Here is a 21,863-nt window from a genome sequence, read left to right as displayed (position 1 = left end):
GCTACAATGTGAAACAGGATTGTCCAGGGGGTGGAAAAAGTGTTCTCTGTAAAAGTAACGTTTTGTGCTTTCAAAATCTGAGCACAATAGGAACGCATTCGTATTGCTTCTAATCAGACCTTGAGGCAGGCTGATGCAAAATCAGTTTGTGTGCAGGGGTTGTCTTGCAAGAATTATGTTTAGCTGCAACCTAGCTTCAAGAAACAAATTAGACCTGTGTTCTTGGTTAGCGGGGTGATTCTAATAGCATAGTCAAAGGAATTCGAAGTGCAGTGGGGAACGGATAATGCTTAAGCTAAGTGGCTTGTGCATAGTGTCTGTGAGTTGGCGTCAGTATCGTACGTCTCCTGAGAAGAACTTACAGCTCGATGCAGTATGTTAATAATGTGGATTTTTCAGTTCTAAAGCAGGAAATGACCAAATGCTGGTTACTAGTTTTAGTTTCCTGTTCAAAGGGGTACTGTTGAGCTGCCTTGTCTGTTTCCACCTAACCTTTCATGCAGTATATGGCTTAAATGACTCTACGGCATAGAAGTGAGTTGGGTAGTCCAGTTTGTTCTTGCTTACATGTCATCTAGATTCTGGTGAAAGGTGAATTTCAAAATGCCTCTTCTGAAATAGCTGGCTTTCTCGCTCTCGAAACACTTTTGATTAGCATTGCTACTTCTCAATTACCTGTTCTATTCCTGTGGCTAGTTAGTTCAGTGAGCTGATGAAGTTTAAAACTTTTCTTTCGGTTCAAGCTGGATCAGTTCCCTGGTCTACCTCATAGCAATTGTTTGAATGCCTCTGTGCAAGAGTGGTAAAGAGAGGGTATTTTCCTGGTGCTGATTCGCTGTAGAACTCCGTATTGAGTATGCTCAATCGTGCTAACTTCTGAGGTAGTTTTATCACCATGGTGTGTTTTACAATAGTTTTCAATGAGATACTTTAAAGTATATTGCACATGGTATTTAAAGCAAAGAAATCTCATTTGATTAAATAACTGCAATTTTACTTCCTTGCAAATTGATTGTCTTGATAATTGCATCTGTAAACGTAGTGGCTGATGGCTTTGTTTCTTCTGCAAGTAAATCATATGTCACTCTTTTTTGCTAAAGAAACCTGATGTATGTGGTTTAGCTGCTTCTAGTGAGAATTATGAATCAATGTGTCTTAGCTGAATCAAGTTTTAGATTTATCCACATTGATTCTGAGATTATTTTTCTGCTGGTAAACTTCATTTTACTTGTAGATAGCTTGCATTTGTGCTCATGGAAATAACTTTACAAAAATAGTGTAGTTTTGTGAAACTGAACACTTTATAAAAACATGAGAGCAATGTTCGTGTTCAGAGGTGAGAGTGAAGTATGCTAGTGAACTTAATCAAGAACCTATTACAATTTAATTAAGATGGTAATTATAAAGAAAGGCAGCCAGTCTGAAGAGGACCCTATTTGTCTGTTCAAAAGCACAGTATTAGTGTTACATTAACATTAGTTTGTATATAGTATGGAAGATGTGTGTCTTCCCAATTCTTTTTTTCCTCATTTCTTGAGGAAAAAGTTCCCAAAGATCCAGCTGTGTTTACTGTGTAATTTACCCTGATTACTGCAAATTATACCAGCTGTATTCACCTGTCTCCCAGTGTTCCTGGAGTATTTGGAATTAGAAGGGGTGAAGGAGGCATCAATTGCATGCACTGTGTAACTTAATGATATACAAGTTTGATTATTCAAATTTTTTTTCTATTTTGCTTCTTCATCTGAAAATCACTGGGTTAAGATTTAGGGGTAATCTGGGTCAATATTCTGTTTTATATGTATGTGGTTTTTAATAGTATTTTTAAAGTTGTGCTTTGATCCAAATCATCACTTTAAATGTTCTTAGCTTATTCAGAGTCTGAGACGGGTAGTCATTGTGCAGTTGCTTATTAAGTAACATCTGGAAATTTAACTTATTTAGCACTGTTTTGCCCAGTTGTAACTCCATGTATTAGTAGGGGATTTGATTGGTTAATGTGTGCTTAAGCCCTAAAATATGGCATATAATACTTCATGCCTAGACAGAAGTGTCTAACATAGTTTGAGTAACTTTTACAGAATGACACAGATGACACTTTCAACCCTTTTTGGCTTTCCTTTCTCCCACACCCCCAGCAGAGTAAACTCAGAACAACTTCATTTGCCCTCAATGCATGCAGTTTAGGGTCAGCAGGCAGTGAACCCCAGCAGTACTTAAAATCTACACATATATTTTCTTGTGTGACTGTAAGAGGGTCTTATTTTTGCTTCTTGCCTGTGCTGTGGGGAGTTGCCTGTGATGCCTGTTTAGTTCATGGGAGGTGCTGCATTTCCTAGAGGAAAGGGCCCCTTTTTCATGGTGTTTTTTTTCAGTTGTTGGGTTTTACTTGTCAATGTGTGTAAGGCTGGGGTGGGGGTGCAACCTCAGTCCTATATATAGAATCATAGAATTATTTAGGTTGGAAAAGACCTTTACGATCATCAAGTCCAACTGTACACCTAAACGGCCAAGTCCACCACTAAACCATGTCCCTAAGCACCCAATCTACACATCTTTTAAATACCTCCAGGGATGGTGACTCCACCACTTCCCTGGGCAGCCTGTTCGAGTGTTTGATAACCCTTTCAGTGAAGAAATTTTTCCTAATATCTAATCTAAACCTCCCCTGGTGCAGCTTGAGGCTGTTTCCGCTCATCCTGTCACTTCTTACTTTGGAGAAGAGACCAACACCCACCTCGCTACAACCTCCTTTCAACTAGTTGTAGAGAGTGATAGTGTCCCCTCAGCCTCCTTTTCTCCAGACTAAACAACCCCTGTTCCCTTAGCTTCTCCTGGTAGGACTTGTGCTCCAGACCCTGCACGAGCTTCCTTGTTCTTCCTTGGACGCGCTCCAGCACCTCAGTGTCTTTTAAGGTTATATGAACATAGCAGGGTAGAATGCTATTTTAAGTAATGAGGGGGAGCTGCCCTCAGTTTGTAGACAGGACATTTTAGTTTGTTGAAATTGGATATTAAAGACAAACTGCCTGAGAATGGAGAAAGGGAATAAAAGGCTAGAATAAGGATCTCTTCATTTGGATGAATATAATTCAGAAATGTTTATTATACAAACTTGAATTGGTGTAGGGGTTTGTATGTTGTCAATTAGATTTGTTGCTTATTGAAAGTTAAGTGGATGGACCTTAGCTTAATTCAAAAGGGCTTAAACAAGGTAAGGATTCAGAAGACAAACTATCTAATTAGAGAAGAGTCTAATATAATGAGCCTTGACAGTGAGAAGTTATGAATAGTCAAGCATGGCTACTGTTTGGGGCTGCTACTATATAAAATGACTAAACAGGGAATGACCTCAAAATGCATTAAATACTCTGAAATCTTCATTAGTGTGGAGGCAAAAGGTTTAGAGCAAGCCATTGGGACAAGGATGACTCCCACTTGCATGCTACTGTGTGGAATTGTTAATTTAGTGCTGTGTGCTTCTTGAGTAATCATGAATAATCAAATTGAAATACTTTTTTTAAAGTAGTTTATAAAATGCAAGAATGCTATGGAATAAAAGCACTCTAAATCCTTTTTGCAAGAGACTGACTCATGGGGAGGAATGTCCCATTACTATTGTCTGAGATTACAGACAATATTTATTTTACTTGAGCAACAGTGCTACTGGCTAAGTGTTTGAGAATGTGTGATTAGTATATCTAATTCATTTTTTTTCTTTTTGTTTTAGCTAGCTGGGGTGGCCTTCCTTGCGGCTGGTCTGTGGGCATGGAGTGAAAAGGTAAGGCTGGAAATGACTGGTCTTACTTTGTTTGGTGACTGCCTTCTCCTGCCCTACTAAAACTACTTCCTCAGGAAGCAGCAAAGGTTAAATGTAGCATCTGAGCTCAGGACCATGTTCAAATGTTCTAAACTGAGTTTAGTTGGAGTTTCATTCTTGTCCCTGATCAGGTGTTAAGCTGTGGCCCTTGATCTTTAGACCTTTTTTGTAAATTTGTAAGAGCAGGATGCTAGGGAGAATTTTATCTTTATTAATAGTGTTTATAAACTGGTTCTCTTTTGAAAGCATGTTTTCTAAAATACACTTATCTACCCATCTCTTTTTAATAAAAACAAGAAACATTTGGGAGGCATGTAAAAGATATCTCTCTCTATTTAAAAAAACCCCAAACCAAACAACGTGCATCTTTGGGACCATCTCTCTGAAGTATTCCAATCTTCAGGCCATCTGTTGTCTTCCACTTTACTCCCCATGGAGTTGCTTAAGTGATTGTGTCTCCTTGTAGAGGAACAAAATTGGGGAACATGATCTAGCTGAATAACACTCTTAATTTTGGCAAAGGTTTCTTTCAGCTAAATAACTTCCTCAATCAGAGGAAGTCTGTGTGGGCATGTATCTACAGAGTTCTCCTGTTACAAGAGAAGAGGTGGTATAGGTATGGAAATGAATGGTTCACCCCATTGTTATGAATGTAAAAGCATGGCTTTAATGTGACTGCAAGCAGTAGGAAAAAGTGACAAGTTAACAGTGGAGGACAGGTGCCCTAACTGTTCAGTTGTGCTGCTGAGTAGGAACACTTTAATTACCATTGTAGTGTAACATTTCCTTAATCAGAGCACTTATACACAGCAGCTACCCACACACAGAGAGGTTCTGGGATTCCTCCACTTCTTGGAAGTGAAAGTTTTATGATGATCTTAATGCTGAGGTATTTATTCTCCTTCTCCCCGCTCCCTATGTGCATGCACACATTCTCACAACTGGATTAGTGATATCATTGATATATATAGTAAGCAGCCTGTCTCCACACACAAATCCATCTACCTCCTATTCTGTTGTTATAAAAGGATTTTCTTTCCAACCCTTTAGGGAGGGTGTTAAATTTGTCTTGAATTTGTATTCTCTCACGTTCAGACATTATCTTCTGTTCTATAAAGAAGCACATAGGATCTGTGTGGTTGGAAATGACTAGCTCACAACTACCTCCGTTTGCCAGATGGACTTCATGGTGCACTGAAGTTACTAGAAGGCAAAGACAGACTCTTTTTGGTTTTATTCCTTAAATTTTGCCTGAACTATTTCTGCTCTCTGATCTGTCTTGCAAATAAGTGCTTCAGAGCTTTTCCTGTGGTTTTGAACTTCTGAATGGCTTATGAAATCTGAACATTATTTTTCATGTCTGTTGTTCCGTGCTATGTGGACAGTCTTTCATACTAGTGCTATTCTTCAGCCATAGTGCCTGTATGTATCTGTCTGTTTACGGATAAACATTTTAGTGAACAATAGAGGTGAAGTAAGAGAAAAACATTTTGGAAGCTGTACTGCAGTGGTAAACCCAAAGATGAACTACAGGTGGTGGAAGAGTTTTGAACATGCTGTCTCTTAGTGCAGCATGAAGTAAATTGGGTCCCTATAACTTCTCTGTGTTTTCTTGTCTTTTTTTTCCACTAGGACTACACTTCAGATTGATTCCTCAGCAGTCTTTTTTTTTTTTCTGGATATATAAATCCTGTGCATCTCTTTGATAATATATTGAAATGAGAATGCTGGTTTGTGAGAAATGCTGAAAATACTATATGTAAAAATGTTACCTGTCCTGATTTGTGTTACCTGTTTGAGTCAAATCCAGTCTCTTTAACTGGTATATCTAATTGGTCTATACTTATGATCTTATAACTGGATTTTGTTACTTTGAACAGTCACGTAAAAGTTAAATTGCATAAAATTTTAAAAATCTACACAATAAAATCTGGATAGATGTTAATATCTGTTACCCAAGAGATATTGCAAAAAACACTAAGAGAAAGTGAATTATAATAAATTGTTAATAAAAGCAAGATAGAATAACATTGATCCTTCTCATCAGGAAAAGAGTTTTTATTGGTAAAACCATTTCAAGAAAGTCACAAAGGAAGATCTGGGAAACTAGAGGCTAGTCAGCCTAACTTCATTCCAGCAAGTTCATGGCTAATAATGGAGAGGGAGCAGTCGATCTACTTCAAAGCAAGACTTACTTAGAGGGACTTCAAAAGCACGGAGAAATGGGTTGACAGGAACCTTATGAAAATTTATTTAAATAAAGAAATGCAAAATCCTCTGCCTGAGATGGAGTAACCCCATGCAGTGGTATGGGCTGGGGGGTTGGCTGCCTAGAGAGCAGCTTTGTGAGGAAAAAACCTTGAGCTCCTGTTGATCAGTAAGTTGAATATCAGGTGTGCCCTCATGTCAAGGCCAACAGTGTACTGGGCTATATTAGCACCAGTGTGGCCAGTGGTTGAGGGAGCAGCTGCTTCTGATCACACTTGAGGCTGCATCTGGAGTACTGTGTCCAGTTTTGGGCTCCCCTGTGTCAGGCAGGTCTCTTCCAGCCTTAACGTATTCTATGATTAAGTGTACCTATTCTTTAGTCTGCTGGTCTTTGCGTTTGTACACAGAGGTATGTAAACTGTCTAAAGGTATGTGCATGCAACTTAAGTTATCATCAGTGGCAGTGTGATATTATGACAATCAACATTCAGTTTATGGAACTTTATTATAAGAAATAAACTCTGTCAGATGTATTTTGTAGTTTCCCTAGTATTTCAAAACAGTAACTGGTTTGGCATTTGTTAATGGGCTGTATTAGAGATTTTTTTTTTTTAAAGACAATCCATATTTGCCCTCTGTTGCCAACACATGTCAGCTGAGATGGTGATGTAACGCTTAGAAACATTAAAAGAAAGTGGAAAACAAGTTAAGCATGTACAGTTGAACTCTTAATTCGCTGTTCTGAGTGACTGAAAGGAACACTTGAAGGCTGAGTTTTATTCTTGGATTTTTGGACACTGACTTGAGGTGTCAGATTTCTGTATACCTGTAGGAAATCTAGGTGCTGTTGTAAAGGGCAGCCAGTGCTTCAAAGAGCTTTTACCATCCTGCAGATGGCACAGGCAGAAGCATCCTTAGAGAGATGAGTAACGTGGAATGAGGTAGTACCTTGAATTAATTCTCATGTTTACTTCCTTCCTTCCTTCAGGTTTTTTCACTTAGCATCTTTTGTTAGGCAAAAAAAACCCCCACAACCTTCTTTTCAAAAGAGAATGTTGTAAATATCAAATGTGAACATGAAGAAACTGTTGTGACAGTTTCTGTGACAGCAACATCTGAGGGTGAATAATAGAGCCCAGTTCCTGCCAACTGTTCTTCATAACATGCTTTGATCAGAGGAAGTTTTCTTCCAAAAGATGTTGCTCGAGCAAGTGAGATTGTCTGAAAAAAAGCTTCAGTTTGGGTGTGGGAAGGAGATGGCTGGAAATATGTGTGAAAGTTTCAACATCCTGATCACACAGTGTTTGGTTTTGTAGTGTATTTTTTCTACAAAGACACTGAATTAGCCTAGCTAATCTTGGCATGCCTTCCTTGGTTTTGGGGTCAGAGCCAAGGTTTAATTAGGTGGAACTCTCATAGTTAACCCAGTAGACCAAGATCAACAGTTAGCTGTGAGGTCTTACAGTTTGTAAGAATGGAAATGTGTCACTAGTGACACTAACCAGAAAAGTCTTGGCTTCCCAAGACTTTCTGAATGCTGGGAAATCTATAAGCGGTGACCACTTTTTAACAGGCAGTTTCAACTGTTAGTCACTAGCTATTGCAAGGCAATTCTGAATTCTACAGTAAATTTTTTTTTTCTTTTCATCCCTTCAACTAGTAAAACCAATTCTGTTGTCTTGCTGTTGCCGAATTAACAGTTCTAACAAGATCTATGATGGAATGCATTATGAAAGGTGAAGAACTCCCATCGCTACAGTACTTACTGATCAGTGTCTTTTCATCAGCTGATGAAGTTTCTCCATGTGTGCATTTTCTTCTAATGCTGTATTTTGAAGACTATTTTTGTTAAGTAAGCATTTAAATACGAAGTGATACAGATTTTTCCAAAGTACTCTCTTCAGATGTATATTCTTTGCACCTAACTATAGCACAAATACCCAAGTCTCAAGATGAGAATTTACATTCCCTTGACAGAATTAGACTGCTTATATGAATTACTTTACAAGTCTATCTGATATCTTTCTGTTATATTAAAAGTAGTTAGCTTGAATATACTTCATAAAGAAAAAAACCAAAAGATAATAAACATGTAATGATGGGATGTTGTGCTGTGTTGATTTTTATCTCTGTTTTAAAGGGGAAGTATTTCCTTATTAAAATGTTCTATGTATTGCTGATGAGTGTATGATGAACACTTAGACTATTGCAAAGCTGCCTGGATGTCCCTACAAATTGTTCTTGTTAACTTTGAGTTTCAGCTGTTTGTCCCTTCTGTCTTCTGTGTTGTATCTTTGTTTTGCACATTACATGAGGAGCTTGTGTTATATGTATTTGATGGAATTTTAATGGTAGCTGGTGTATAAACTTAATTTCTTTAAAATCTAGTCTAGAAATAAGGGCTTCACTGTGTTAGCATTATGTTTACATAGACTTAGAAATTCTGTCCTAAGATTTAGGCAGACAAGCTTTATAGGTGAGATTATTGTCAAGATAAGTGGTGTCTCTGGATAGTTAATGAAGAAGATATTGCTGCTAAACTAGGCAAATTGCAAGTATCTTATAGGGAATAGATAACTTCTTATGGTGTAAGAATTTTATCTGAGGTGAAAGGGGAATATTAGACTATACTTCTGTATTTTTGCAAAGTTTTGGAGGAGCATTCCTAAGACTATTCAGCACTAGAAGGGGTATAACTAAAACACTGAGAGGAAAAATCTGCTTCCGTTGAAAACCAAAACAAGATTTTGTTTCCCTCCCTTAAAATATCACCCATAACCTGCTTTGTAGTTAGAATGTCTCTCCCTTTCTGCCACCTGAACGTTAGGATTGGAAAAATTCTTTTCTTAACTTCATAAAGACTTTGAAATTTGAGTGTCCTTCTGATTGATGCATTTCAATTTAATATAAAGCATTATTGCCTTGAAACTAAATGAATATTCAGTGATAGTATTGAGCTTTTGGCACCATCTTGTGGAAGTTTGTTTGGCAAATAGACCTAGGAGAATGTAATCTGAGAAGTTGACTGCCCTGGATTTACTTATTAAAATAATTAATAGCTATAACTTTGCATTAATACTTCCTCTGCTAGGGTGAAGAAAATTGGTATCGTCAATAACTGTTTTACAACAAGACTTTTCTGTGTGGGTTGCTGTTGGCAAGCTTAAGGGTTTATAACCAATTCATCTGGAATCGTGGAAATCATGGACATTCAGAAAGAATGTTAAGTGAAAAACGTGCTTGTAGTGGTCACCTTTTTCTGTTATCCTGTTTTTCTCTTTCAGGGTGTATTGTCTGATCTGACAAAGGTGACTGGTCTTCATGGTCTGGACCCAGTTGTGCTTGTCTTAGTGGTGGGAATAGTGATGTTTACTTTGGGATTTGCTGGTTGTGTAGGAGCACTGAGAGAAAACATCTGCCTTCTGAAGTTTGTAAGTAACATCATTATATGAGTGGATTATTATGTGTGTGAAAGCTGGGAATGATGAGTAAAGAACTAGTAGCAAACCCAGATAATTAATTAATAGAATTTCGTTTGTTACAATGTATGTGGTAACCTTAGTCCCCTGACAAGCCTCTGAGTAATGGTATTAAAAGCAGTGTGGGTCAAAATCTATGTGTGTTTTCCCCTTTCTGGAAGACGTTTCTTCCCTTTTTCATTTATTCTGTCATACAGTGATGTTATAGTATGTATACCAGAATCTAACATATTATGTATGTAATATCACAAAACATGATGTTCTGGAACATATTTAGTCAGTTAGGAGTTACTGAGAGGAGATAGTATAGTGGCTTAGGGAGAACAAAATCCCTTAAAAACTTAAATATTTCTTCTAAGTGTTTGGTGGGCAAAACTTGCGGACTTCAGTGACTGATGTGAAATCTCTTAAATGGTTGTTGTTTATACTGAGGCTGCTGCTTTGCTTTAGATCTGAAAACAGTTAAGCTGGACAAAAAAAAGATAAAGAAACCTCCGAGAGGTAGAGTTACATTGTATTCTCATTTAACAGGACGTGTTCTCACAGTGTCTGTACTGAATGAGAATTTTAACCTAATTCTGTGTCTATTTCTGGTGGAGCGGGGATGCATTTAAAATGAATGGATGTTTTCTAATTTGGGACTTTTTTTTAACAGTTCTGTGGAACAATTGTGTTTATATTCCTGCTGGAGCTGGCAGTGGCAGTTCTGGCTTTCCTGTTCCAGGACTGGGTGAGAGACAGGGTCAAGGAATTCTTTGAGAATAACATTAAGTCTTACCGAGACGACATTGACCTCCAGAACCTCATTGATTCACTACAGAAAATTGTAAGTTCATATCCTGTCACTTCTTTTATGCATTCTAGGAGAATATGTAGATTTGGAAGTTTTCCAAAGTTACAGTTTTCCAGTTACAGATTTATCGTATTCTGTAGCTAATAGTGCTGTGTTACAGATGTGCTGTTTTGCTCTTTCTGCATTGAAAGCATTAGGGATGCAAGATATTCTGAGATACAGTGCTGTTCTACCTGCAAACATGGAAGCTCTGCCAAGCATCCGTCTGCCTTTTGACCTTCTTGACTTGCTCCCGTGTTCTGATCAGTGTTGCACCAGTTTAAGTGAGAAGTGAGCAACAAAAAAACTTTATCCTGAAAAAATAATGCAGTGAAACTGATAGTCTGCACTCTTATTTAAAAAGGCACTGCAGTCTTGTACAGGGATGCAGCACAGGGCCTTTTATCTTCTGAGATGTATCTCATCTTGAAGCAAAAGAAGATTTTTATTAACTGGGAAAGGCTAGTCTCTAGTCAGGCAGTTGTCAGGGAAGGTTGAACAATTTTACGCTCCTGTGGTCCTAAAATCTTCAGTTACTAGAAGACAGTGATGTACACCAGAAGATGACAAGGCCTGTGCTAGTAAGGGCCTGGTGGCTTTCATTCAATCAGCTGCTTTTGTAACTATGCTCAGGAAACAACCAGTGAGGGTGACTCCTCTGATTTTTATTTATTTGTGTGCGGTTAAAAAAAAAAATATATGGAAAGAAACAGAGTACATGTATGAGTACTTCATGAAGAAGTAAAATGGTTGTCTCCTTTGTATATTTTGCCCTTTTATGAAACAAGGTTGTTTTTGTCTGTCTTCCTTCTTCTAGAAGATTACGTTTAGAAATCTGTGCTCACAGCTCAGTTTGATAGCAAACCATGTTTTAGAGTGGATACCAGTTTAGCCAGCTGTGTATTACCAGCAGCTTACCTATCCTGTTCATTCACCGTTATGTGCATTGATATTGAAGCATCCACTAACTAACGTGCCTAGATGGATTTCAGTGCTGTTTTGCTTTAGCTTTCAGTGCTAAGGGCACCTTTTTGTAAGGTAGGGCTCCTGCTGGCTGTGACCAACACCAGTAATTGTCTCGTGTTGTCCACTCTGTTGCTCTTTCTGTTTATCTGGTTTCAGTGCAGTCAGCAAGGCTAATACGCTAAGTTGATTTACAGTTGAACTCCAGTTAATTACTTTTCAATGAAAATAAAAGGTTGAGCTTACTAAAAGGAGTTCACTAGCCAGATTAACAAGGTAAGAAACCTGAAAAAGGAAAGACCAGAAAAATCTTCAAATCGGCCTGTCATTGATCCATACCTGAAAGTACTGGGGAAGGAGGGGAAGTATGCAATGCGGATTAGCAAGTGTAGTTCTGCAAGGGTTGAACAAGAAGGTGCAGCAGTGTGTTCAAATGCTTCACTGAAGCCCATCTTCTAAGGAGTCATGCTCCTTAGGCTGTCTTGCTCTGTTCTCCGTGTGTGCCTGGGGACCCAGAGAGCTTTTTGTAGGCAGCTCCTTGCTCTGGCTAATTATATTTCTTTCAGGCCTGTAAGTGACCTCATAGTCTGTACCTTACTAAGGTAGCTTAGCACGTTTAGTGGTTGTATGGCTTTTTACAAAGGTGTAGATGTGTGAGTGAGGAGAGACTAGAAAGACAAAAATGAATCTTTTTTCCTTTCCTCACAGGAAATGTGTTAGTGACTTAAAATAATTTTTTCTTGGTGTTTTTTTCTATTCTCACCATTCTGTTCAGCTCTTTTTAGTCATATTTCCTCTGAAAAACACATGCAAACAATTCTACTCTCTGTTCACATCTGTCTGTCACAACTTGATAACTTCTGAAGCCATTTACTGGCTTCAAGTTTTGGCGGTCTTGCAGACAGGTGAATACAAGTTTTGTGAAGACAGGCAGTGGGCAGAGGAGAGATGCTAGAGATATCCCAAGAGGATGGAGCTTCATGAGGTATCAGGAAAATCCATGTGATGGTATAACATTTCAACTACTCAAATTATAGAGAAAGATTTGCATCCTTAAATATCCAGGCCAGTAAACTGCAAAACATAACTTAATAAGAAACTAGCATTCATTAGTTCCAGGAATTGAACATTCCTTGGAATGTTGGGATTTCCCCAACCTGCAATTACAGTAATTACATTACACTGTTTAGGTCAAGAAACTTATGTGAAATACTTCTAGAGTTGACTGACGTTTGAGCTAGTGAGACTTTACCAGTTAATTCATTTGGTTATGAAAACCTTCTCATTTAAAAGAAGGGAAGTATGTTTACAAATGTTTGGATCCACTTTTTACAGTAAACAAGGAGAAGAAAACTTTTTGACTCATGTAGATTTAAGGGTGGAGTCACAAATGTAAAAGATCTTTTTCGTAGTTTTTCTGGTTTTGGTTGACTTGGAAATAATGGGGTACAAAGCATTTGTATGGACTGTTTTGTTGCACCACTTATGGATGTATGCTGATTGCATCTAGCAACTACATCTAAAGTGATAATTTTTATGAATTTGTGTGTCACACTGATACCTATTTCCAGGAGCAGTATGCCAAATGTATTGCTTTGATTTCTTAGAGCCACAGTATTGATTACTCATTTTTTACTCTGATGTTGCTATTGATTCTGCACAGCCATAGAGAATGTGAAGATGATGAACAAATACCATTCCAGAGAGTTTGTTCAGTAGATAAATGGTCTCTAAAATACCCCCAAATACTAAGTGTTTGTTTATCTGTTGCAGAACCATTGCTGTGGTGCTCAAGGTCCAGATGACTGGGACTTTAACATATACTTTAACTGCAGCAGTGAAAGCAAAAGTCGTGAGAAGTGTGGTGTTCCTTTTTCCTGTTGTATACCTGATCCTGCTGTAAGTTGTTTCCTGGCTTTGTGTTGCTCTGATGTTGTTTGAGAGTTGTGAAAGGAAGTACTTCCTGAATATGGTGTGATGACTAGAGCTTGAAAAGGTCTTCTAAATGATCAAAAATTACTTTGCGCAGACAAACTCTTTTCATGTTTCTGTTCCATCCTTTTTAGAGCCCAAATGTGGCAACCTGTTATACAGCTGAAAATTTATTGTCACCAGGAACTCAAGCTATTTTTGTATGGCTTGAGTCTGCAAGTATTGCTGGCTGATATTTTTTTATTCCCAGTGCATTGTTTCCCTGAATTCCTGGCCTCTCTTACCTAGCTTGTAAGGACCTGAGAGCACTGTCTAAGCAGCATGTTTGCCCCAGTTAGAATTAATGTTGCACCACCCCTCTGCCAGACAAGTAGGAGCAACTCCATTTGCCGATTGTTTATCGGCAACTACTGAAGTGCTCATGCACAAACCCAGTTTAAAGCATTTGAGTCAGTTCTCTTGTTTTTGGCAAGATTTAGGTGTTTATTGGTTAGATCTGTTTACTAAACTTTAGGAATCTGACCCTTTCAGTGGAAGCCAAAATGTGGAGGTAGGAACTAAAACGTAATGCTTTATAGTGTTATTTGGAATAGTTACAGTTCAAAGTCAGTCCAGCAATCCTCATATGGAGCAGATAGCCATTGGTAGGTTATACTAAAGCTTTTGGTTGTCTCAGAAATCACCCAAGGAAAGACTTTGTCAGGGAAATATTCAATGTTCAGATTCCCCAGTAATTATTTTCTACTTTAATTTGGAGCAGTACTATTCCACTGTAACTTTTTCTGTTGCTGGTGTTGTATTTAAGGAGACATAAGTATGTTTAAATCTTATTAATGAGATTTTACTCCTAATATTTCAATATAACTCACTATGCATTGTGTGAATTATGCTATGTTTGTGTAATGCATAAGTTTTCATAAGTCTCACAGAAAACAAGTGCCTTAAAAGGAATGTCTTTACATCTTTGGAGATAAATACTGTCATTGGGTTGTGTGGGGTTGTGATCTGGAAGGTGTTTATGGTCTTCCTACTTGGGATCTGCAACTGGAGTGTCTTGTCTTCAATACTGGGTATATCTTGGAGCTGGTTTATGTGTGAGACTGAACTATCAACTGAGGGGGCTCAAGTAGCTTGCAACTGTTACTTGTTTTAACTGGTTGGGATAGCAAGTTGTATACCACTTGAAATGATGGAGTTGTAAGGCATGTTTCTCCACTGCAGGTGTAAATAAATCAGCCTGGTACCTTTATTGTTACCTCAGTGTTTAGGTGTTATGTGAAATAGCTAACATTAAACTGATCTTGGAAATGCAGATGTCTTATCTGTATGCTGACAGTACACTTGCTATGCTTCATGTTAAAAAGTCCTTGCTAGTTGAAAGCCAAGTGATAGAAGAAGCTGGGATTTCTGGTGGAGGATGTTTTCCTGCTAGTACACACCTCTGTTTTGTCACTACTTTTCTGGTGTTCTGCTAGTGCTTTGCTCATTTTTACTAAAAATGCTGCTTCAAATGGTTGGCTCCGACAGTCCTGATTTGTTTATCTGTGAATCTAAAAGACAGAAAAGCTTCCTGTGAACAGAAGTGAGTAGAATTCAATTGATTTAAAATAAATCTTTTTTGCTTTGCAGCAAAAAGTTGTGAATACCCAGTGTGGCTATGATATCAGAAAGAAGGTAAGGAGCTGGGATCTTTCTGTCGTGTTCTGTGCCTGCATAGGCAAAACTATAAAAATGGTGGAACTGCTGATAGATACGTCAGCTTAAAATTCTGGGAACTAATAGACTGTGCTACATTGTATTACAAATAGAGTGTGGTAGTGATTGTCCTTTGTTTAAAGTAAACTTGTACTGTGGGAGGGTGGAGAAAACAACTGATGGAACAGGGAAAGGTATGTTTCAAAAAGAGGTAGGACTTGCATTTCAAAAGTGCATTTCAATTATTAGTTCTAATAGTCTAACTCTGAATTCTATTATCTGCTAATTCTAAAGTATTTTAATAACAGGATTTGCTGGAAGATACTAACATCAATGTCCAACATTCCCTGATTTAAATCTGGGCATATATATTTCTGGAGTCTGGTTAAAAACATTATTGCATAAGTGACAAATCATTAATTTAGCTATATCATGTGATTGATCTTATAATAAACTTGAGCAGAAAAGTAATATTCTTCGTCTCTACATTCAGAGCAAGAGTCAATGGGATGATCAGATTTTTGTCAAAGGATGTATTCTTGCTCTTGAAGCGTGGTTACCCCGAAATATCTACATTGTGGCAGGTGTTTTCATAGCTATCTCACTGCTCCAGGTTAGTTGCTTTTGTTATGCTACTTTGAAAAAAGTTTTGAGTTTGCAGATACAGACCTGCTGAAGGTAAAAGTAGTTATGGAGAGGTAAATATTTTGACACTGTGGATTTTTTTAGGTATGAGAATAATATGGCAAAAAAATAACTATGGGGTTGGAGACTTAGAGTGAAAATATCTGATATCAACTTATTTATTCTGTTGAAATTATGTTCCTCAAAGCAAGGAAGGTCATTATAAAAATGCAATTATAATTCATACAGTATATGATGATTGTGATGTATATTGTTGTATATTAATATAGCAATATGCTAATATATTATTATTATATAAAATAATATGATAAAATAATATATATCTTAGAATTCAATATGCCATGAGGGAGGGGAGATCTTCTGGTCATCTACTGCAGTAGATCTGAACTACAGCTTTCTATCAGAAATGTGAAATGACCTAAATACAATTCTGACCTTCATGCTGAGCATACCAGGCAGCTGGGTGTAAGTGACATGTAGCATACTGCTTAAAAAAGTTAAGAATGGAAGAGCAGGGAAATTGGTGAACAGCTTGCAAATCTGGTATCAGCAGAACCAGATGAAGGAGTTGCTGTGACTTCTTCCAGTACCTTGTCAGTGCTTGGTGTATCAAAGAAACAATTTACCAAGAATTTTGGTTCTTTTATCAGATTACTTCTTTCAGGGTGGATCCTGCTTTTGTTGTGGCAGTTGTTAACACTTAACTAAACTTCTTTGCTCTGTGGTACTGCTCCTCTTCAGTAGGAAATAACAAATTTGTAAATCTGCTACAGAATGTATTTTCCATTTAACTGAAAGCAGTTGAGCATAGAGTGCTGGCAGAATACCTTTTCCCAGCCATGGCAGTGCTGCACTCTGTTGCTTGGGTTTTGGTATTTTATCACCATCTAATGACAGTGCTTCCGTGGCTTTGAGAGATGCTGTCCTGAGAACACCTTCAGTTAGGAAGATGTTCAAGATATGAAGTCTAATATTTTGGCAGCGTGTTGACTGACGATAACTTGATGTTGTTTTTCTTATTCATGTCCTGAGTCTCTGTGAAACCACTTTCACAGTCACTTGTATTTTCAATTTGGATCTTGTGCATTAAACTATTTCATGGTGGGACTGAGAGTTAGACATAACCTGCGTACTTCTAAAACAAATCTTTTGGGTTTTGCAAAACTTCACCCCAGTCTTTTGTTCTTTTACTAAGAATGTTTCAGGAAATGTGCTGAGTTATGATTTTATCTTCAATTTGTAAAGGAAGATTTCCCTGAGAACTTGAGTGAATGTTAAAATTTCAAATTAAAATGTCTCAGAATAATCTGGGACTTTTCTCACTACTGTTTGTGTCAAGAATTTAATTTTAGTACAGGTAATTGTATGTTCTGTGTGTATTAAAAAAAAAATCAGAAAATTGAATGGATTATCTGAAGTTGTGCAATGAATGAAAATGCCTGATTTGTAACTTTAGCAACAGGTAAGTGTGAGTGTTACAAGACTCAAGTAAACTTGGGTAGAGTGGATTTCTTCCAGCTCTAGGGCATCTAGCAGCTTATTATTTTGAATGGTCCTGAAGTGTTACATGAAAGCATCTTTTTCTCGTAAGTTTTATTTCCTGCAAGATTCTGATGCCTTTGTTACTCTTTAGCAATAGCCATGCTTTGACAGGTGATCCTGGTTATGAAATGGCATGTGAACCTGCAAACACTTCATGAATGCATATCTTTATTCACAAGAATAGTTGCACTGTCTTCAGTAAAGTGTAATAGGAATACTAAGAAGTAGATTCTCATTCTGCAATAAGGACTAATGGTAATAGGCTCTAATTTTTAGAGACTTATTGCAGACAGGTACCTTACAAGTGTTTAATCTCACAAATGGTTTCTTTTTTTTGTCTTTTTAGATTTTTGGGATTTTCCTAGCCAGGACATTGATTTCTGATATTGAAGCTGTAAAGGCAGGTAATGCCTTCTGAATATAACAGCAGACACGTGTTGCAAAAAAGCATATTTTATGGTTATTGGTTGGACACCAAGGTGGAAGAAATGCACAGACCATGAAATATTCCTGTTATTAAAAGCCTTATGTGGATTTTACCCAGCTCATGCTTTTTGTTAGAAGCTGGCACAAAAAAAATCTCCAGACACGCACCTGTCTACCTTTTTTTCTAACGAGACAACTCAGTGCACCAGCATTGATCTCCGAGGAAGAAATGGAATTTCCCAAGACATTGGCAGAACAGATTTTAAAGATTGTAGCAAGGAGACATGAAACTGCTGTAAAATCTTTCCTTGAAGGATTACTGTGAAGGTTGTTCTGTTTTCACTCCCAACTGTCGTCAGTCTCAAAATGTAACCTTTTCAGAAGGCATGCTGATTTCTTCAGAATCTTGAAATTGTTTTAATCTCTACAGTAGACTCATGCAGTCATATTTTGGCAAGATACCCAGCAACCACAATCGCCATGATATTGGAAATTGGAAAAACAACAGTCACAAATTCTCTCGTTCTTTAATTGATTTTCAGTTGTGCAGAAGTAGAGATATTTATGTTTGGGAATAACGTAGATGTCTCAGGAGCAGGAACTTGTGTTCAGCATCAGGGCTTGAGTAACCCACGCCATTTTGAAAATGCAAGCGTCTTCTCAAGAGGGGAAAAATAAGACTATCTGTAGCATTATATGTTAGAAGTCTCCATTTCAGGCAAGGGGGTGTGAATCCCTGATGCAGTTTCCTGTCTGAAAGAAAAATGTAAATATTTTTATTTATAGAAGAAAAAACTCTTAAAATTTTTAGCTTTTTATTGATCAGTAATAGTTTTTAAAAGTGCTGTCTGCAGAAATTTCAAAATGCAACTTGTTTCAGTAGGTAGCAAGCATGCTATGGTAGCTATTGATTAGTTTTTTGCCTTTCCTGTAGTTTCTCTCTCAGCTGCTATATTGATCTTCAAGTCCTAACTGCTAATATCAGGACTGATGAAAAACATTTAAATTCGGTATTGGTACCTCCTGAAATCTGTTTTTTAATGAGGAAATACACATTTAGTGACAGATTAAGAGTTGCTGAATTTTTAAATCTTCTGTAAAGCTATTTGAATTATCAGTTCTGCTTGTGTTCTGGTACATGGTTCAAATACCAGTCACAGTATGGTGAAGCAGAATGGTTTCTTCACAGTAATTTTCTGCATCAAACTGAACTACTCCTGCTGAAGTAAATTTTTTGTTTTTATCAGAAGAAAACTGAACTCTTCTTCCCATCCTCCCTTCTTGGGGGTTCTGTAGATGGATCTGTAGTTCAGTAAGAGTTCCAGTCTTCTCTAAAAGACTGGTATAGTATTTTTAGCTTTAAGATAAAAGTATGTGACTGAAAAGTTCTTGGAAGTAGCTGTAGCTGTCAGTTTTATTGTGGGCTGTATAACTACCATTGTTTACTGCTTCCAGTGACACCCATTTTTTCAGGGAGAGCAGGTTTATTTACAGTGCCTAATATAGTGTAAATTTTAGAAAAGTATATATTTTTATAATGATATTTTACTACATGTAGCCTGCCTGAAGGAATTAGTACTTGTATTTCATAAGTATATGGCTTTCTTAGGAAGCCAAATTTTTAAATCTCTCTCTAATGTCCTTTTTTCTATTATGCATGTGTTAACGAACATTTCACTGGCAAAAGCTGATCAACAGTAAGAATCTTTGATTGTCCAAACATCCTTCTAGCTTTTAATCTATGAAGCACTTCACAGACAATGCTGTGCTTCTTGTGTACTTCAGTTCAGCTTTCATAGTTCTTTTTCTGGCCAGTGATTGAGACACAACAGGAAAAGGAAGCTTGTCTAAGGATGGCTGATTTCCTTACAGTAGCGGAGAACAGTCTGCTATTACTCATCTGAAAAACCTGAGAGTAAAATCACTAGAAGTGCACTGTGATTTTGTTTGGGTTTTTTTGTTTGTGGTTTTTTTTTGTTTTAGCTTTGATATACAAGGAAACAATAGCAGTAGATCATTGAGGGGACAGCAAGAGAATTTCTTCTGTAGAGCCTTGGATTTGAGGTCTGTATTACTTTTGTTGAATCTAGTCTGTTAGGAGCAGCCAAAAATTTCCTGCTGTTACTGCTACTTTTCAAGCAGTAAAGCAGGGTCCAGCAGCCGTTGCTTTAAACTCTGGTGCTTGAAAATTTACACCACCTCATCAACCAACTTACTTTGTTAAGGTTATATGTAATAATTTGATGTATGTAAAATTGGAGAAGGATGCTTTCTATTTGTAACTTTTTATTCGTAAAACATTGCATTGAAAATTGCATCTAGGGAGAACATTTCCCTTTTGCCACTTTTTCCCACAGAGAGCTCCTAATGCTGGGAAGTAATTTCAGCAGTTGGTGAAAAATCATCATGGTGTCAAAGATATCTGTGGATTTCATGCACTGAAATTAGCTGCCAACAAGAGCCAGTGTCATGGATCAGGATTCCCGTGTCTGCAAATCTTGCCAAGTTGCCTGAAGATAAATTAATACTTGGTTTCTTTTTGAAGTACTGTTTGTATGCAAAACAGAATTTAATTGAAGTGTTGTCTTTCCACGGTTTGTTCTTATTGGCTTTGGCCATATTATCACCAGCTTTGTATCAATGGTCCAGTGATTTGGAACTGAATTCAAGGGAGCAAGTTCAACCTATTTGAGGATCTTTAAATTCATGCAGTGATTTGTTTTCACTGTGGATAAACTTCTCTGCTTATTTAGTATCACTTTTAAAATGCTGGGACTCTAGGCTGGTTTACCCCTAGACATTTTAAAGTGCACCCTCATTGGTGGTACACATGGCTTGTGTAATTTCAGACTTGGAATGGGAATACTTTCTTACCACTTTCTGCTTAGTTATATTTAGCACCTTCTCTGTGGACCTGCAGTGACTTCATGACTAAAGATTTAGGTTATGGTTTAAAAGTCAGCAAAAGCAGTTGGGTGTGAGCCTGCCTCTAAAGCCTCAATGGAGAAGCAATTCAATGATCTCATGAAGAGAAGTTTGATAAATCGTTGATGTTGTGATTTCAGTGATTGCATTTGGAACAACTCCACAAACACTACAATGGAAACAAGGTTTCTAATGAAGATGTCAAATATGAGATCAGACTTGAATAAGTAGACTGAGAGAAGGAAACTTTTCAGTGTGTTCACTTTTATTTCTCAGAAATGAGCACAATTTATTTCTGTGAAGCAATGTATTTATTTGTCAGTATGTTTGACAGTGCAACTGCCCTTTTGTTACTATTAATATATCTGCATTTGGACATAGTTTCCTTGTATGTGAAGAGGAGGATGAATATAAGCACTGAAAAAAGTGCAGTGGCCAAGGGATCTTCCATCACCTCCTGAAAACCTGAATGTTTCTTCCCAAGGGGTCTTTAGTTTTGGTGACCCTCGTACAGTGACAGGTGGATAGACTTGTACCTCCAGTCCAATGAAGTTGATGTGGCAATTGGCTTATATGTAGAATTGCTTTGGGTTTTGTCTCCTCATTCCATTCTTTCCTCTTCCTTCTGCCTACCACCTGTGAGTTATCATGCAGCTTGAACATTGTTTAGTCAGTGGAAGGGGAGGTTCTGTCTCTTCTGAAATGGCTTTGCTGGGTGACTTTCAGTATATTTTTTTTCTCAAGCCTTAAATTTGATTAAATAAAATTTAATGTTTTGTACTCTTGGAGTTTGATTTCTAAGATTCTTTGCTTCCAGTCACTAGTATTTCCCCCTGTAAGTTTAGACTGGCTACTGAGGCTTCAGTTTGTGGATAACTACAGAAATGGTAAAGGTCTGCTGGTGTTCGTGTGTATATTTTGCTGAAACTAATGCTTGTTATTTTCAGTCTGGGCTAATGAATAATAGATAACACTGGTGCTTTTGTCTCCATTGTTAATGGAAAGCCGTGAACAAGTGAAGAGCTGTGGAATGATGTAGAGAAATTATTAAATCTGTGGACACTCAAAAAGTTAAAACTGCTGTTTGCACTTGGACTGCCATTATCCACAGTTATTGCTCTGGTGATTTGCACAGTCTGTGGTTTGTCATGTGTGAGCAATGTTCCTGAAACTACTCTTAAGAGTGCAGAAGGGAAGTAACTTCCAAGTTTGAAGGTGAGGTTTGTGTCTGCCTCTTTGACCATTTTAACATTTCTTTAATGCATTAAAACCTGATTTTATTTTTAATAAGATCAGAGAAACCTTTAACCAATAGATAATGGCTATATTAGAATAATGCAGTGTCTGGAGTTAGATACTCTAGAATGTTAAAGCTGAATCATTTCTGATAAGAATG

The 21,863-nt window shown here is 37.5% G+C and overlaps 1 protein-coding gene across 4 annotated transcripts in view; it reads left to right on the top strand.

Annotated features, from left to right (window-relative positions):
- Nucleotides 1-21,240, top strand: part of TSPAN14 (tetraspanin 14) — a 41,853-nt gene extending 20,613 nt beyond the window's left edge. For 2 of the 4 annotated variants that reach the window (XM_068398379.1, XM_068398380.1), the window contains exons 3-9: nucleotides 3,731-3,781; nucleotides 9,313-9,459; nucleotides 10,163-10,333; nucleotides 13,076-13,201; nucleotides 14,864-14,908; nucleotides 15,423-15,542; nucleotides 17,463-21,240. In XM_068398379.1, coding sequence (XP_068254480.1) covers nucleotides 3,731-3,781; nucleotides 9,313-9,459; nucleotides 10,163-10,333; nucleotides 13,076-13,201; nucleotides 14,864-14,908; nucleotides 15,423-15,542; nucleotides 17,463-17,534 — 732 coding nt within the window. In that variant the 3' untranslated portion in view covers nucleotides 17,535-21,240. The remainder of the gene's footprint in view (nucleotides 1-3,730; nucleotides 3,782-9,312; nucleotides 9,460-10,162; nucleotides 10,334-13,075; nucleotides 13,202-14,863; nucleotides 14,909-15,422; nucleotides 15,543-17,462) is intronic. The other 2 variants (XM_068398381.1, XM_068398383.1) reach the window with 2 other exon arrangements.
- The last annotated feature ends 623 nt before the right edge of the window (nucleotides 21,241-21,863 follow it).

The sequence above is a fragment of the Nyctibius grandis genome, chromosome 4 (genome assembly GCF_013368605.1).
Source record: "Nyctibius grandis isolate bNycGra1 chromosome 4, bNycGra1.pri, whole genome shotgun sequence".
Lineage (NCBI taxonomy): Eukaryota > Metazoa > Chordata > Aves > Nyctibiiformes > Nyctibiidae > Nyctibius > Nyctibius grandis.
The sequence above is the reverse complement of the archived record's forward strand: the minus strand, read 5'-3'. Positions and strand labels throughout refer to the sequence as shown.